This window comes from Diadema antillarum, unplaced genomic scaffold (genome assembly GCF_040938485.1).
Source record: "Diadema antillarum isolate AM-2024a unplaced genomic scaffold, OU_Dant_1.0 seq00001400_RagTag, whole genome shotgun sequence".
Lineage (NCBI taxonomy): Eukaryota > Metazoa > Echinodermata > Echinoidea > Diadematoida > Diadematidae > Diadema > Diadema antillarum.
The window spans coordinates 283907-299681 of record NW_027272155.1 but is presented as its reverse complement, the minus strand read 5'-3'; the positions used below and the strand labels follow the sequence as shown (position 1 = coordinate 299681).

Genomic DNA, 15775 nt, shown 5'->3' with positions numbered 1-15775 from the left:
GAACTGAAATCTGTAGGTTTCAGTGGGGAATTGAGAATAAAAAGAATGTATATTCAGGGAGAGATTGTCTACATTTTGCGGTAATACGATGATTCATTGAAGTACTACCCAGCCACCGACAGCTAAATTAAATTGGCCAAACTAATGCATAAATTTCGAACTGTAAATCTTTGCCGGAGATACAAAATATGGCATGTTAGGGCAACTAACTTGGATACGAAATGTATATCGTATACGAACAAGTTTTACGAATGAAGTCAGTATTTTTTTAGATATAAAAAAAGAAAATTTGCTGTTATTTGTAATCATTTTGGCATTTATATCAAAGGTCCTGTTTACCTTTGGGAGCAGTGATTTAAAAAAATATTCAAGATATCACATTTGATGCATATAATGTAGGTCTGTTGTATCACAAAACATCCTAATATATTACAATTTTGCAATAAAGCCTAAGATATAAGGAGATATCTGTATTTTTCTCATTAGACGTAACTATAGATGGTTTAGTCGGGAAACATTTTTATTATAACTATTGTTCACATTTTGTGTATTTAACAATACTTACCATCAATTATATGGATTCAAATTTTTACAGTGGTTGTTTCTATCCCTAACTCACATTTTAGAACTACAATGTATTTTAAAGCACTAATGCTGGGTTTTTGTTTCTTATGCAAATGGTAAATTATACCTTTAACAATGTGTTTTCAAACAATTTCAGTGATTAAATATAATTCACATTCAAATATTTGTTATATTATACCTTTTGGGAAGACTGTTAGTAGAATGTAGCAGTTTTGAATAAAGCAGAAATTTGAGAATGATTATGCAGTGTATAGTGCCGTTTTAGTTTTTAAACAAGCACCAGGTAATAATTTGTGGAGAGGTGGAAGTCTGCATGAATGATGCAGTGATTTTTCAGATGCCATTTCTCAGATGCTTTTGCTTGATACTGTTTTTGTGTGTGCATGTTTGTGTGTGTGTGTGTATGTATTGTGTGTCGGGATATACCATATTAATAGCAATGTTTGATTTTGTTGCAGCAAAACACAGTCTCCAAGGAATTGGATGCATTAGTTATACCCATGGTTGCAAAGCAGCTTAGAGCAGAGTGAGATATCGTTCATATTTCAAAGAAGTACAGCGGAGTCTTAGGCAGGCTGTCAAATGTGACAAAAAAAAAGAGAGAGAGAGATATATAATATATTCTGCCTAACAAAATGCCATGTCTTGAACGATGTGTGGAAAGTTTTCTGGAGAGAGGGAGGTCAAACTGAAGTTGAGCTGTAAAAATGTGATAGATTTCAAGGCAGAGATACCTATTGCAAAGACAGTATTATTGTATTTTGACTCTAAATCCTCCTTGGGTTTATAATGCTCTCTGGAGGAGCTAATTCTGTAAACCAGTCCCTGAGGAAACCACCACAAAATATTTATGACAGTTATCAGTTTGTGCATGCGTGTATGCAGAACTAATAATTGCTATGTTGGGTAAGTCTTTAGCACAACCCTCATTTTTTTTTTTGTCGCGTTCTCTCAAGAACACATAAAGTTTTTGCAGACAGGAAACACATAAATCTTCAAAGCGAGAAAGACGTGTCTGTCCGTCGTCCGAACCCGTCGTCGTCGCCGTGGAATCACCATACATCTCTGTCTGGAACTGACGCTTAACCAAATAAAAGCGTAGATCATATCGCAGCAGGTCACATGTATCAGTTTCATTGGTCGGGTAAAAGCTTCAGCCACACGAGGGCCACTGATGCATTTAGCGAGTGGCTGCACTGTAGATCATTCGGACAGATTATCCCCCCCCCCCTCGCCTTTTCTGTTCTACTATGTATCACCCCAACACATTTCTGCTAGTTGTATAGTCTTCAGGAGAGACTCTCTTGACTTCTTGTCATGTATGCTTTTGTGCAAAATGTCAAGTAAGCTTGAATATGATGTGATATACAATTAGTGGAATCTTCTCTTTCTTCCTCACTTTCTCTCTTCCTAGGACCTCAGTAGTGGGATTCGCACCTATGGAAAAATTTGCGGGATACAAAGTTCAAGATTTTTGCTTGTGTGGACATTAAAGTCCCACAAAATAGTGAAATCAGCATTGAAATCCAAATCCCTTGAAATTTTGGGAATATTTCAAAATTATTGTGATAATTTGCACCATGGTGTGGTATGTGAACACTGTTGTGAAAGATCTTGAAAAATGTTTGTCCCTTCCAGCGCGTGCATGATTGAACTGCATCCAAACGCAAGGGTAAGAGTCACCATTAAGTTTCAGTAGATTTTGGGTGTTCACATTTTGGTCGACAAATTATCAGGACTGGCAATTAGCGGGATATGTCTGTCTGTCTTAAAGGGATTGTATAGTTTTGGTTGAGATGGGGATTCAGGTATAAACCTTTTGCAAGATAATTGAGAACCACTTATATGAAATAATTATGAGCATACAATTCTTAGAGGAATTGAAAGTTTGTCTGATGAAAATTAGTTTTGAAATGGCTGAAACATCCCAAAACAAAGTAAAACAAAGTGGTCCTAATAAAAGATGGGTTCCACCTTTCATTAGGACCTCTTTGTTTTTGGATTTCTCAGCCATATCAGAACCGATTTTCATCAAATAAACTTTGAGTTCCTCTTAGAATTGTATGCTCTTATCTCATATAAGTGGTTTTACATTTTTTGCAAGAAGTTAAAACCTGACTCTCCATCTCAACCAAAACCATACCATCCATTTAAATGGCACATACACACACACACACAACAAAAAATCTTGAGATTTGGATTTCTATGGTTATACCACTGTTTTGTCTGTGTGAATGCATTATCGAGTTTGTGGCTATTACCTCTTTTTATACAGGAAATTGTTCTCTGCGTCTTTCCAAGCCCTTTCCTATCTGTAGTGCAATCACTTTGAATCCCCAACATTTCTTCGGTGTAGTGATACAGTATTTCGGGAATGCCTTGAAAAAATGTGTCTGGACAGGTTGATAAGGGCAGTTGATATCAATCCCTTAGAAAGAAGTAGGATGTGGGTAACCAGTAGTATGAAAAAGAATTATGATTACGTGCCAGGCTACAGATGGCATGATGACCACCTGTAACTAAAAAATACTTTGCAGATGATTACTATGCGAAACAACACTTTCTTCAAATTGTGTTTTCATCCACACACACACACACACACACACACACACACACACACACACACACACACACACACAATTGCAGAAATGTTTGGTTCTATTATCATAATTATAAAGACTTAGCCTTTTATAGAGAGACAAGTAAACCTGACTGACACCTATGTGCTTTGATATCATTTTTGTAACTTTGTCGTAACCATAACAACTTGTTTGCGTGAAATGTCAATGGCATTATGCCTTTTGGTCATGAGGAACATGTAATTTTTGTGTGGCATTTTATCTGTCATCTTTATGTTGAGAAGACATGAAATGCAAGGTCTCACTGTTAAAAGCCACATTTGACAGTTGACTATCTAACCTGGCAGGGGGTATTAGAAAAAGGGAGTTTTTTTTTTTTTTTTGTCTCATTGCCAATATTTTTGGCACAAGATGCCAAAGTGTTGGAGCGTACACACTGCCGGGGAATAAATGAATGGCACTATTTCGATCACTATGACAACTGCAGTAATCCCTGCCTGCATCTACAGAGAGGTAACCTTGACTATGATTGCCTTATGGGGCATGAGACAGATAGCAGTTGTCTACAGAAGGAGGTTAACGGTGGCAGGGAACATCTAAAACTCCCCTTTGCCAAAAGAGCAATTTAAAGCATAGCGTATGGTCAGGGCAGTTCAAGAGGGCGATGTAATTGACCTACAATGTATGTATACCTCATGCCTCTGTCTTGCTGTGTTTGTTTCTGATATATACAGTTTATATATCCTGTTTACTCCTCTTCCTCTTGAAATAAAGACTATATGATGGAGGAAACTGGACAGACTGTGAATCACTGAATCCTGGACATGATTGCGTAGGCTTGCGTAGGCCTATATCCATAATTATATCTGTGGTTTATCTTGGTGTTGTTTGCATCAAAGTTTGAAATCATACCGAGAACATCTTTACATTATGAATGTCTCTTCCTCATTGAAATGTCGGTGTGAAGATGCCTGGTCATTCATTCTTCTATCAGTATTTATCAAGTGCAATTTGCTTCAATGTGCTCATTATTCAAGGTCAGGCTGACTCAAAAAAAAGAAAGAAAGAAAGAAGAAAGAAAGTCAACAACAATAACAACAACCAGAACTTCTGTGCTGATATCAGTATCTAAAAGGCAGTTGGTTTGGATGGAAGGTGGTCTTATTTCTGCTCCATTCTTCCAATATCGCAACTGAAAGATGAGCCTAGAGAGAGGAAGGCAGTTTGATGCCTCTGATTTCCTCTGCGCAAATCTTTTGCCCCGTTCACACTAAATAAATAAGTAGAATGTGGTGTAACGTTTCCCCCTCCCAAAAAGGTACAAGTACTCCTATACCTCCTTGATATAATGAAACTTACATCATTCTTTAATTTGACTTTGTATAGTTTACAACAGTAAACCTCAACCTGGAGTACCAAGGAGGTATGACTCATACCTCCTTGATTATATCGGACATGATATGAGAACAATGGATTTTTTTTTTGTAGTGTCATGTTTTTTTTTTTCTTTTTGAATAGGAAACTGTGCTTTCAGTGAATTTGTCACAGTTACGTGTGGTATGTGTATTAGATGAAGTAATGAGGTCAATTTTTCCCCAAGTTTTGACCTGCACACATTCTTAACCCCCCTCCCCCCCCAAAAAAAAAAAGTCCACACACAGTAGCATGTGATTGTCTCAGATAAATGGTTCTAATAAATGAGTCATGATTATTTGTTAAGGTTATAGAGGATGGGGATATTATATTGCTCTATTCTGAGCCCCTATCATCCCCCCCCCAAAAAAAAAATGATTTCTAATAATTTCATGCCAGCTACAGTAGGGATGCCATCATCTTCTCATGTTTTTATCCGATATTGATGTCTCACAAAGAACATACGAAACTTAGATTTACCATGTGAAAGTGACATGTACACAATTGTGTTTTTATCAACATCAAAATATTCCTCCTGGCCCTCTATGTTTGGTATTTACCATATCAGATCTATCACAGTCAACATTGATACGGAGTGAGGTTTTTCAGCTTGAGATTGGCTGATGTGTGTGAAAACATCAAGATTTCTCTCTTGACATGACTTTTGGACAATATTTATTTGGCAATGGTTTTTATGGTACAGTATGCATAGAGCTCTGATGGGCAAGTCCAAGATAACGCGCACGTTACGTATGGGACATTCAGAGACTTTTATGACCTGAAAAATAGTGTTAATGGCCTTTGATCATATTGAACGTCATCATGGTGATTGATATCTAGAAGAAGTACAATCATGTAAAAGATTGAGAAAAATGACCTTGACAATTATATTCTAGAAGAGAAAATATGTGCCGTTACGTATGGGACCAGAAAAATTTTGTTTTTTTAAACATTTTTTTCAACCTCAAAACTCTCTGAAAGTATATCATTCTACAACTTGTAACTCACTGTGACGAAAGTCACAACACTCAAGATTATCACAGGTAAGTTTCATGTCATTAGGCAAAAAGCTCTAATTACAGGTTCTAATTAAAGACAGACATGACGTGTTACGTATGGGACAGTTACGTATGGGACAGTTTGTCCCCCATTCATTTAGTGTGTGAAGAACCATGTTTATGGGTATTTTGCATAATTATTGAAGTAGAATCAGTTGAAACTACTCAAATACTGATCCAGATTGTCAAGGAAACAATATTCCCCAAATATTCACCATCATAATCATATTCAATCATATTTTTATATTTTTATGACCAACCTGGGTATGCATGCCCTTTGTCCCACATTCGTGTAGTGTGTGGAGAAGCATGTTTATGGGTATTTTGCAAAATAATTTTGCAAAATACCCATTAACAAATTTTTGCATAATTATTGAGGTGGAATCAGTTGAAATTACTCAAATACTGATCCAGATTGACAAGGGAACAATATTCCCCAGATATTTACCATCATAATCACATTCAATCATATTCTATATTTTTTATGACCAACCTGAGTATGTAGGCCGTATTTTTATCAGGATAGTTACTACTGAAAAATTGAATACCTGGTAGTTTAAAGTGTTTACTTCCATTGATGAAGGGCAGTTTGCCATTTAGTTTCAATAAAAAACAACTTGACACAAGAAATATTAAGTTTAATAAATAAGCAATACCTGCTGCGTGGAACCCCAGTGATCGAGTAGATAACGATGTCTGTCTAGCAGTCAGGTCATTAATTCGAGTCACACCTCAGTATGTATACCCATGAATTTTGTTGTGCCTACTACTGAAAACTGAATAAGGACAATTGTGTATCACTTGCAATTTTCAAAAAAAAAAGCATTTTACTTTTAATTTTTTTTCTATATATATCACAACCATTTCAAATTGGATCTCCATCACATATACTTTGAATTCCTCTAGTCTTTAGGATTTTATGCTCTTAAGTAATTCATATAATTGGTTTCCAATCATCTCTTTAAATGTTGAAAACTGAATCCCCATTTCTACAAAAAACTACACCATCCAATTAATGCTGATTTTTCATTGTGTATTTTGCCATTTTCCCCTCCCCCTTTCTGAAAATTGTTCAGTCAAGTTCATGTATTGTTTCAAGTGTCTATAACTCAAAAAGTAGCTACAATGTTGGGATGCTTTCTTCAGGATGATTGACCATTTGTGTACTGAGAGACCTTCCCAGCTAGCTACATGCATTCACATGCAATATGTATGAGGATGTCCCATACGTAACGCATTTGTCCCATACGTAACATTATTTCAATGCCTAATAAAATATATTTCTTTTACTTTTTTTTCTTTTTTCTCTGGTATTTAATTTCTCTAAACAATGAATTAGAACTTTCCAAAAGGGCATTAAAATAACCTTAGCAATTTCAGAAAAAACCCAAAAAAATGACCTCATTTTGTTACGTATGGGACATCTCATGATAGGACACGAGCTAATTTGCATAATCATTTGCATAATCCCTAAATTTTCATACCAAGTTAAACTATGTGATGAACTTCTTATGTCCACATATTAATCAAATATTATTTGCTTTCCTTTGAATTAATATGAATTTTTATAAATGTCCCATACGTAACGCTGTGTTTCACATATATGCAAATGAAGCCCTTGAAATTTGCATAAATTTACATAATATCATTTTTTCCTCCACGGAAATCAAAACTTTAACTCATAAGCTTCAAAATGATACCAAACATGTCAATATTGAGCAAAGATGAAATTTTACTTTCTGAGGGGACCTTATCTTGGACTTGCCCTGATGTGCTTCTTTAAAGCTTATGAACATGTTCTAAAAACTGTTCATCCATTAAATAGTACAGACTTTGCAGTCACCTTGCTTGAGATGTAAGAGGGTAGGAATACACACATAGTATACAGAGACAAACTAAGGGCTTTGCATTGGCGCTCGCTCCTAATGCATATCATTCTAGTGTGAAATGGAATCTAAACCAGCAACAGTGCCGACTATTCAGGGACATTCCTCACCAGAGGCCTGCCACTGATCCCAAAACTCGGTCAAACTCCCATCCCCCAGGGGGGTCGTTCAACTCCGACTCTGTCCCAGCTAGTAGGGCAGGTCTGTATCCATCTGCGTGTCCAAGCTATGGCCGTATTTGGCAAATATTTCGTGATCTCGTGAGAGCTTGTGTAGGCTTCAAGGAGGCCTAGTGCCAAGCTGCTGTCCTATTGTTCTGTAGTCCGTCTCCACAGTAGTCAACTCCCTAGAGGACCTATGCAAGGCAGAGGCATGTTGACTTGTTCATCTATTTTATTATGTTGATTATCACCTACAATGTACATGGCCGAATGAATATTTGAATGCATACCTTTATTCTATGATAATTATTCGACTCTTTTTCTTCAGATTACTTGAATACTTTCTTCAGATTATTTGGGTACGGTAACGCCAACGAAAAAATATCTTCCAAACCAAGATTCTGTCAGTTACATTGTCTGTTAATCACTGCTGAAGTACGAATATGATTGACAAAAGACTTTGGCATGCATCTTTCCTAAATTGAGCATATTGTAAAATTGGAAATTTTGGCGGAACGAAAATAGGAGCAAACATGTGAATATTTTTGCTTGCTATGTTCCAGTAGTTCATGTCTTGATTCCAGGCAATCAAAACAGCTGAGCGCGGAAAATTACTCATACAAAAATATCCACTTTTACAGTAATTTGCATGTTTCCATGTTATCAATTCAATATAATTATCAAAAAGCATTGTATGGAAATATGCAAGTTATTTGTGGTTAGTCTAGGGGAAGGTGCATTCTGATGTCTTTTGTTAGTAATATCAATACTTTAAAAGTGATTGACAGATGATGACATAGACAGATTCAACCATTATATTCGACCAGGGAATAACATGATGTTTCAGACTTCAATGACAGAAACATTGAATTTTAGTCATTTTTTTTTTGTACCCGATCAATGGAAAATTGTGAGGCTATGACTTGGTTAGCTCACTCATTTGCATATTCATATCCACTGTACAAGAACTGTTTTTCAGAAATTAGCAAAACTTCAAAATTTCATAACTTCCTTATTTTTCGTCCAATTTCAGTCAAATGTTTACCGTTGAACTTGTTAAAATTTTACTTTTTTTTTAAATCAGACTAACTTATATTTGGACTGGATATCCCCTGGATATCCCCAAGTACCGTGCAGATGCACGCAAAGGTACAGACTGTAAGCGAACTCGAAGTTAACTCGAAAAGAATCTCAAGATTTCTCAGGGTTAACACTCCATCCAGGAGCTGCGGAGGGGGGGGGGGGGGGGGGGGGGAGGGGAGGGAAGGAGGGTCCCCACTCAAAGTTAACATCATGTGGACACAAAAATCAACCATCTCAAATGTTTTGCTTCCAGGTCAACCTCCCCAATGTAAATACAGTGCTCCTTATATCATCGAGAGGACTCGCTCATAGTTGTGGCGTGTACCTTAACTTATCCTCGAAGTGAGCTGAAAACTGGAAATTAATGATCACCATCTGAATGTACAGCTGTAACTAGAGTGTTTAAAAATACTTATTATGATAATAATCCAATATACCCAGGAACCATACCTAGGTGTATTGACCTTCAATACATTAAGAACCTGGCATGTCTCTGATATATTTTCTTTTGAAATGAGATTTGCATCTATTCACAACTTTTCTTTCTTCCGTTGTCATGGTTTACTGACCCCGATGTGTGAATGCCTGTCAGAGGATGACTCGTTGTCGTCTCACCTGATGTAAACCTTGACAATTGTCAGGAATTTCTGTGTTGTGGAAACAATGAAAAATCACTCACCTGTGTTGATTCGCTCCAGAGGTCACACCTGCAGTTTGTCAGAGGGTGATCCTCCAAACGTCTCTCCAGCGTTTTATGCATTTTGAAAGCCAAGGTTGTCTCAAAATTCTGAAGTTTTAGTTTGCTTCCAGCCCTGTGAATGTGTCATGCAAGTTTGAACTCTGTGTTTTTTTATAGTGAGTAAATTGAGTCCATTGTATAAGTAAGTAATTTCATATCTCTCATGGCATTCTGTCTTGTTCTTTGCAGGTGACTGCTGATGACGTGTTGGAAGAGAAGAACAGTACCAGCCCAAAGATGACTTCTTGTCACCTATCAAATCCACTTAGGGGGACTCGCAGATTCCTAGTGAATCTTCTTCTGCTGCTGTTCATTGTCGTGTCTGAAGTTGCCTCTTCTTCAGGAATCTTGGATGCCTACAACATCGCTTCCTTTGCTCAACCAGAAGGAGAAGCAACATCGCTGACTAAATTTGTTGTTGATAGTAGGACAGGCAGTGTGTACTTAGCAGCAGACAAATACTTGTATAGATTAGCGCTAAACTTGACAGTGCAGGAAAGTGATGTTGCTACAGGTGCAGAGTGTGCTGGCGACAATCTGTGCCATGACGTTGCCAAGATTCTCGCAATTGCTGCAGGCGATGCGGGTAGCTTGATCATTTGCAAAAGCCGAGATGGCCTGTGCGAGCAGAGAGACCTCGGCAGGATATCGCAAGTACTAAACTCCGACGAGAGCGGTGAGGTGGTAGTGGTGCCAGGGGATCCCACAACGCTTACTTCTGCTGGAGTGGTTGCACCAGGTCAGGATGACAAGGAGGCACTCTTTGTGGCCAACACCCTGAGTGTGGATTTTCCATCTATCATTCATCCAGTCAGCAGGTGGTACATAGAATATTCATTTTGGTTCGACAGTGGCTTTGTGAACTTCTTTGCATTGGAAAGTGTCAATGTGAATGACTTCCAGATACAATACAAGGATGCATTCACATATGGTGGATTCGTTTACTATGCATTGAACCAGGAGGATAGGAATGGCCAGTACTTCAGCAAACTTGCGAGAGTTTGCCCCAATGTCGACGACACGTTCAGATCGTACACTGAGATTACACTGCGCTGTGGCAGCGCGGATTCTAGTCGTCGCTACAACTTATTGCAGGCTGTGAGTGTCGGGGCAGCTGGTGGCGCCTTGCAGCAGTCGCTCGGTCTGGAGTCGGCATCCGAGAAAGTTCTCTATGCGACATTCTCCTCCGACGAGCTCTCTGGCAGCTCGTCAAGTGGGGAATCGGCTGTCTGCGTCTTCAGCATGAGGGACATCGAAGACTCCTTCTTGCAGGCCGTCAGAGATTGCCTGACAGTGGACAATGCTCCAACCACTCTCTACTACCTTGCTGGCTCCACTTGCAACATATATGTATGTAGGCCTCTCTTGTTTTGCTATACTCTAAAGCGTGTATTTTTTGTTGGTCTAATTCATTGAAGTACATTGGTGTTGTGGTTACTATTCTTTAAAAAAGTATGAATTAAGACTAGTTCATGATGGGATGGAAGGTGAGGGAGTTGCAACCTTTGATTTGAATTGATTTCATTTATTGGCTCCTGTATTATCATGGATCATAATGAGATGCATGGAACCCTTACATCATGTCTCAAGATTCCTTAGGTGTCTATTACGGATGTCAACACAAGTCGGTTGAAAGTGATTGTTAGGTGGACATTGGTCAAGAATTTAGTGGCACATAATGACGTAATGTATTATGTATGATGATACAGATAAGCACTATAAAGCATATTGGGTATGATAGTTGTCATGTTTGTAAACTATAGATGCTTATTTTACAAAGATTTTAAATGAAAAAGTTCTTCTTGACCAGGTAGTGCTAGTGCATAAAGGCAAAAAAAAAAAGAGTGACATTTCAACACATTTGCGATTCATTGTTCAATGAGCCGCAAAGAGTAATAGGGAATACAAAATATGCCACTGGTTGTAAAAGTGATGGACCATGAAATCATCACTGTATTTAATAAAGTATCAAAAAGTTAATGACAGCATATTGTTCACATCCAGATTTGGGATTTTTTATTTTTTTTTAGAAAGAAGTGGCTTTTTGGGTGCTGTTGAAAAAAGCTCCAGTTGGTTCTCCATGAAAGTCTCACTGCTAGTATCATCCTGGTGTTCAGAGACAGTTCTCAAAAATGCCACTGCTGGTTTTGCACACCCCCTCATTCATTCCTCACGACCGTGTAGTTGAGAAATCCATCGGAGTTCAGAGAACCCGCCCACTCTGCATATCCGGCCCTTTATTTGGCATTTTTTGCTGATTGAGGTTTCCACATGAATGCTCCGCGTCTGCATGATACAGGAATACTAACGTTGTTTGCAGCCAGAAACGTGTAAAGTGATGCACGCAGCATTAGAATGATAGAGTTATACTCTGGCGAGTTGCCGAGCTTCGGGTCTCTCTCGTGCCGGAGAGCGGCATTCAAAATGAAATGGGAAACTGATTGAATAGTCTGCACGCTGTACGGAGTGCTGATTCAGATACGCCACCTGTATTTACGGTATTGAAGTGTGCATGCATTCTTCAAGAACTTAAGTGCTCAGGCCACATTTACATACATGTATGTTGTCGTTAATGCACACATGAGTAATACCCGACGAACACAGTAATAAGATCTTTTTTTTTTTAAACTTTTGGGTCTGAAATGAGTGAGTGATGGCTCATACTGTGATGTAATCTTGTGAAAGAGTTTTGCAAGTTTTAATATAAGATATTGTAGAGTTAATTTCCAACAAATATAATCATAACATATGAATACACATAACACCACAACAGTGCACTGAAACAAACTGTGAACTGAGATACAATGTTGTCAATTTCATGACAAATACCAAAAGAAAGCTGTTAGAAATGGAGAGGACTGCTAAAAAGCAGCGCTTGTAAGTTTGCATTCCTCTCATAAAAAATATCTAATTACAAAACTTACAACTATGCAGATTGCTTGAAATAAAGAAGAAAAAACAAGACAGAAAAGAAGTATATACACATACACACATAATCATGACACAACTCTCTTCTAAAAGAAAAAAAAGAGGGAAAGTAAAGATATTAATCTGTGATAACTTCAGACATTGCAAAATAGGTCTGGCCGTGTATCATGGTAATAATGTTGCTAAAGAGGAGTAATTGCATTTAAACCTGGCAGGGAGGTTAGAAAAGCATGTTTGCTGTACCCTGTACCTTCAGACATTGAGATCTAGGGCTGCGTTTATCTAAAAACTTTCTGAGGCATAATCACGATCCTAAACGCCTTTGAGTCAGTTTCAGGGTTAGATAAACGCAACCGTGTTTTCAAATGCGTTTAGAAACACCGTTTTGAAACACCTTTCAAAGGGCATTTTGAAACACGTTTGATACCACGATCGCCGTTCTGTGAGTAGATAAGTGCAATGCCGTTTTTAAACGCGTTTATATCTCAAGGTCAAATCCCAGCTGTTTCCGGTTGCGCTCTCTACCCATTATTTGTGTGTGACTGAGGAGGCATGTTTGGTGGTATATAGTTGACCTTTACTTCCCGGATCAAACGGCGCAAAGCAGCTGCGCAGTGACACCACTCGAATCGCGATATTATGATGGTTAGATAAATGCGGCTCCCCGAGAATCGCGTTTCAAACCACGTTTGCAAACACCATTCCAAACGCGATTTGAAACGTGATTCTCTCTCTCAAGTTAGATAAACGCAGCCAGTAACTCAGTCGATGACTTGCCAACTTGACAAATTTTGCTCAAACGCACAACCGCGTACATACCGATCAATAAATCGCAATATGCCACAGTACATTGAAAGTGTTGTGGCCTTTAATAACTTTGTTACGGAATTTACAGCATGGTAGCAAAACTTACAATATTCTAAACAACTTTGCTGTACAACTGCATTTCAACATTTCATATGGCTATGAAAAAGGGAATGTTTTCCAAAAACGCTCATGCGTTGCGATCTTAGAATAATGTGGCACACAAAAGAGTTGAAAAGGGGTCATGAGATGTGGTAGCAGCAACAGTGGGCGAGCAATTAATGAGCGACTTGCTCGGCAAGTCGACATTATGGTCTCTGTCACATGAGATATGGGCTGCTCATTCAGGTATGGAGAGGATTTGGGGATAGCAATCAATCTCTGCCCAAGGATATCTAACATGTGGCATCTGCTGCTTATTTCTATCTCAAAGCTCATCTTCTAATTGGGATTTTTTCCTCTCTCTTTTTTTTTTTTTTTTTTTTTTTTTTTTGGGGGGGGGTTGATTTTTCAGGGGGGGTCGACTCTTCTGTTAGTTCATACTGGCATCTATAAAGTCCTTCAAGTCAAGACTTGATAACTTATGCATGGATAATGCTAGTATTTCCACAACTCCCTCTCACCAGTTGATGTACAATTTGTAGATGCACATTGATTTTAGGGCTTGTAGATATGATCGAGTTTGCGGGTGCTTCTGCTTCTATGTAAATTGACATAATGCTCTGATTTGAAATAAAACTGACCCCCTGTGAATCCATTTTAATAGAAAATTAGGCAAAGAAGTTATTCCTAAACTGCAATTCATTTTTATGTTACTCAGCAAACTTCAGATCAATTGTACTGTAATTTGTTGCAAATTTTAGTGAACTGTACGTTTTTATTGCAGTAGATAATATCCCCCAGAATGAGCAAAAGATATGGGGGTGGCAATAAGGTAAGCTATAAGTGTTTCAATACTAGGAAGTCATTAACCATGACAATTGTTAGAAGTGTGACATATCTATGTTTGCCACGTGACTGTTAGTCTGTTACTTACTTGTGTGTGTAACATCATAATTTGCCATGTATGAAGTGGCACTAATAAAAAGGCATATTTTCTTCATGACTATGTGCAAGGTATTTCATTCAAGGACACTTTAGCTCTCTACAATGTTGACTCCATTTAAGTAAATATTTGTCATGCCTTTTTGTGTGTGACCCCCCCCCCCATATCATTAAGAAAAAATCTATCTTTAGGTGATATGTGACCCGCTACAACAAAAGGATCCTAAAGTCGCTGACAGCTGAGCCGAGAAAAACGAGTTTGAAGTCACATCATCAAAATCGGTCAAAACAATCGGATTTCTGTTTTTGGCATAATTTTGTAGTGTAATGTTTTGTCTATCATCTGCCGAAATTTCGAAGCTAAATGATCAAAGGAAAGGCAAGAAATCAGCGTTTTTCTGGGCCTTGATTTTCCGACTTTCAACGTAACAGAAACGTGTCCGAAGATTTTTTAATTAGAGCCGCAGCTAGACTCTGCCCCCTAGCAACGAGGGAGTGATCTTATTGGTCAGTGCGTGGCATCCTGATTACTGATTGGTCATGGGTAGACCGCTGGTGCTAAGCTTGAATGAACATCGCGGAGGTCACTAGGAGCATACCTTCTATTGTCAAGCGGTGAAAACTGTCTCGCCTCCCCTTGATCATGATAGCGTCAGAAGGAAAACTTTGGAGGCGTTTTTCTCGAAACTCTGATTTCCTCAACCACTTGACATGCGCTAATAAAATCATCGATATCTCCGCAACCGAGTACCTCTATGAGTTGTGTTATATATGAAATTTAAGCAGAAGAGTAAGGGAATTATGTCATGCCATTTTCAGAAAATTATCCTCCCCCGACTTTCGGATCCTTTTCTTGTAGCGGGTCACATATGATGGTTATATGACCGAGGTATCAATTTAAGAGTCCCCCCCAAAAAGAAAGAAAGAAAGAAAAAAAATTATTAGATAATGATCATTTGTGCTTTAACTTTCAGTTTCACGTAGTTAAACCTGTTAGTGATCACCTCTTTTAAAGGGATTGTATAGTTTTGGTTTAGACCTAACTTCAGGTTTCTAACATTTTTTGTTGAGATAATGAGAATCCTCTTATGAAATGTGAAAGAGCATGTAATTTTAAGAGGAATTCAATGTTTATTTGACGAAAATTGGTTTTGAAATGGCTTGAGATATCCAAAACAGAGCAACTGCAATAAAAGTGAGATCCACCTTTTATTACAGTTGCTTTGTTTCATTTTGTTTTGTTTTTTATGTCTCGGCCATTCCAAAACCGATTTTCATCAAATAAACTTCGAATGCCTCTTAGAATGGCACGTTCTGTACTATTTCAAATGTGGTTTCTTGGTATCTCGCAAAAAGCTAAAAGCCCAATTGTCATCTCTGCTAGTACTATACCATCCCTTTAACTCAGCATCTTCCGTGAAACACCAACCTGCAACTTGCATATAAAGGCCACCTGTCTAATGCGGCCATGGCACATCTCATTTGTCTCCCATGA

General features: G+C 38.1%; 1 protein-coding gene across 1 annotated transcript in view; it reads left to right on the top strand.

Moving 5' to 3' along the window:
* The window catches only part of LOC139709025 (plexin-A4-like), a gene marked incomplete at its 3' end in the record, with an annotated part of 124354 nt that overhangs the window by 23800 nt on the left and 84779 nt on the right, over positions 1-15775 (top strand). Inside the window, exon 2 of the mRNA XM_071620993.1 lies at positions 9694-10854. Within this exon, the coding sequence (XP_071477094.1) occupies positions 9742-10854 (1113 nt within the window). The remainder of the gene's footprint in view (positions 1-9693; positions 10855-15775) is intronic.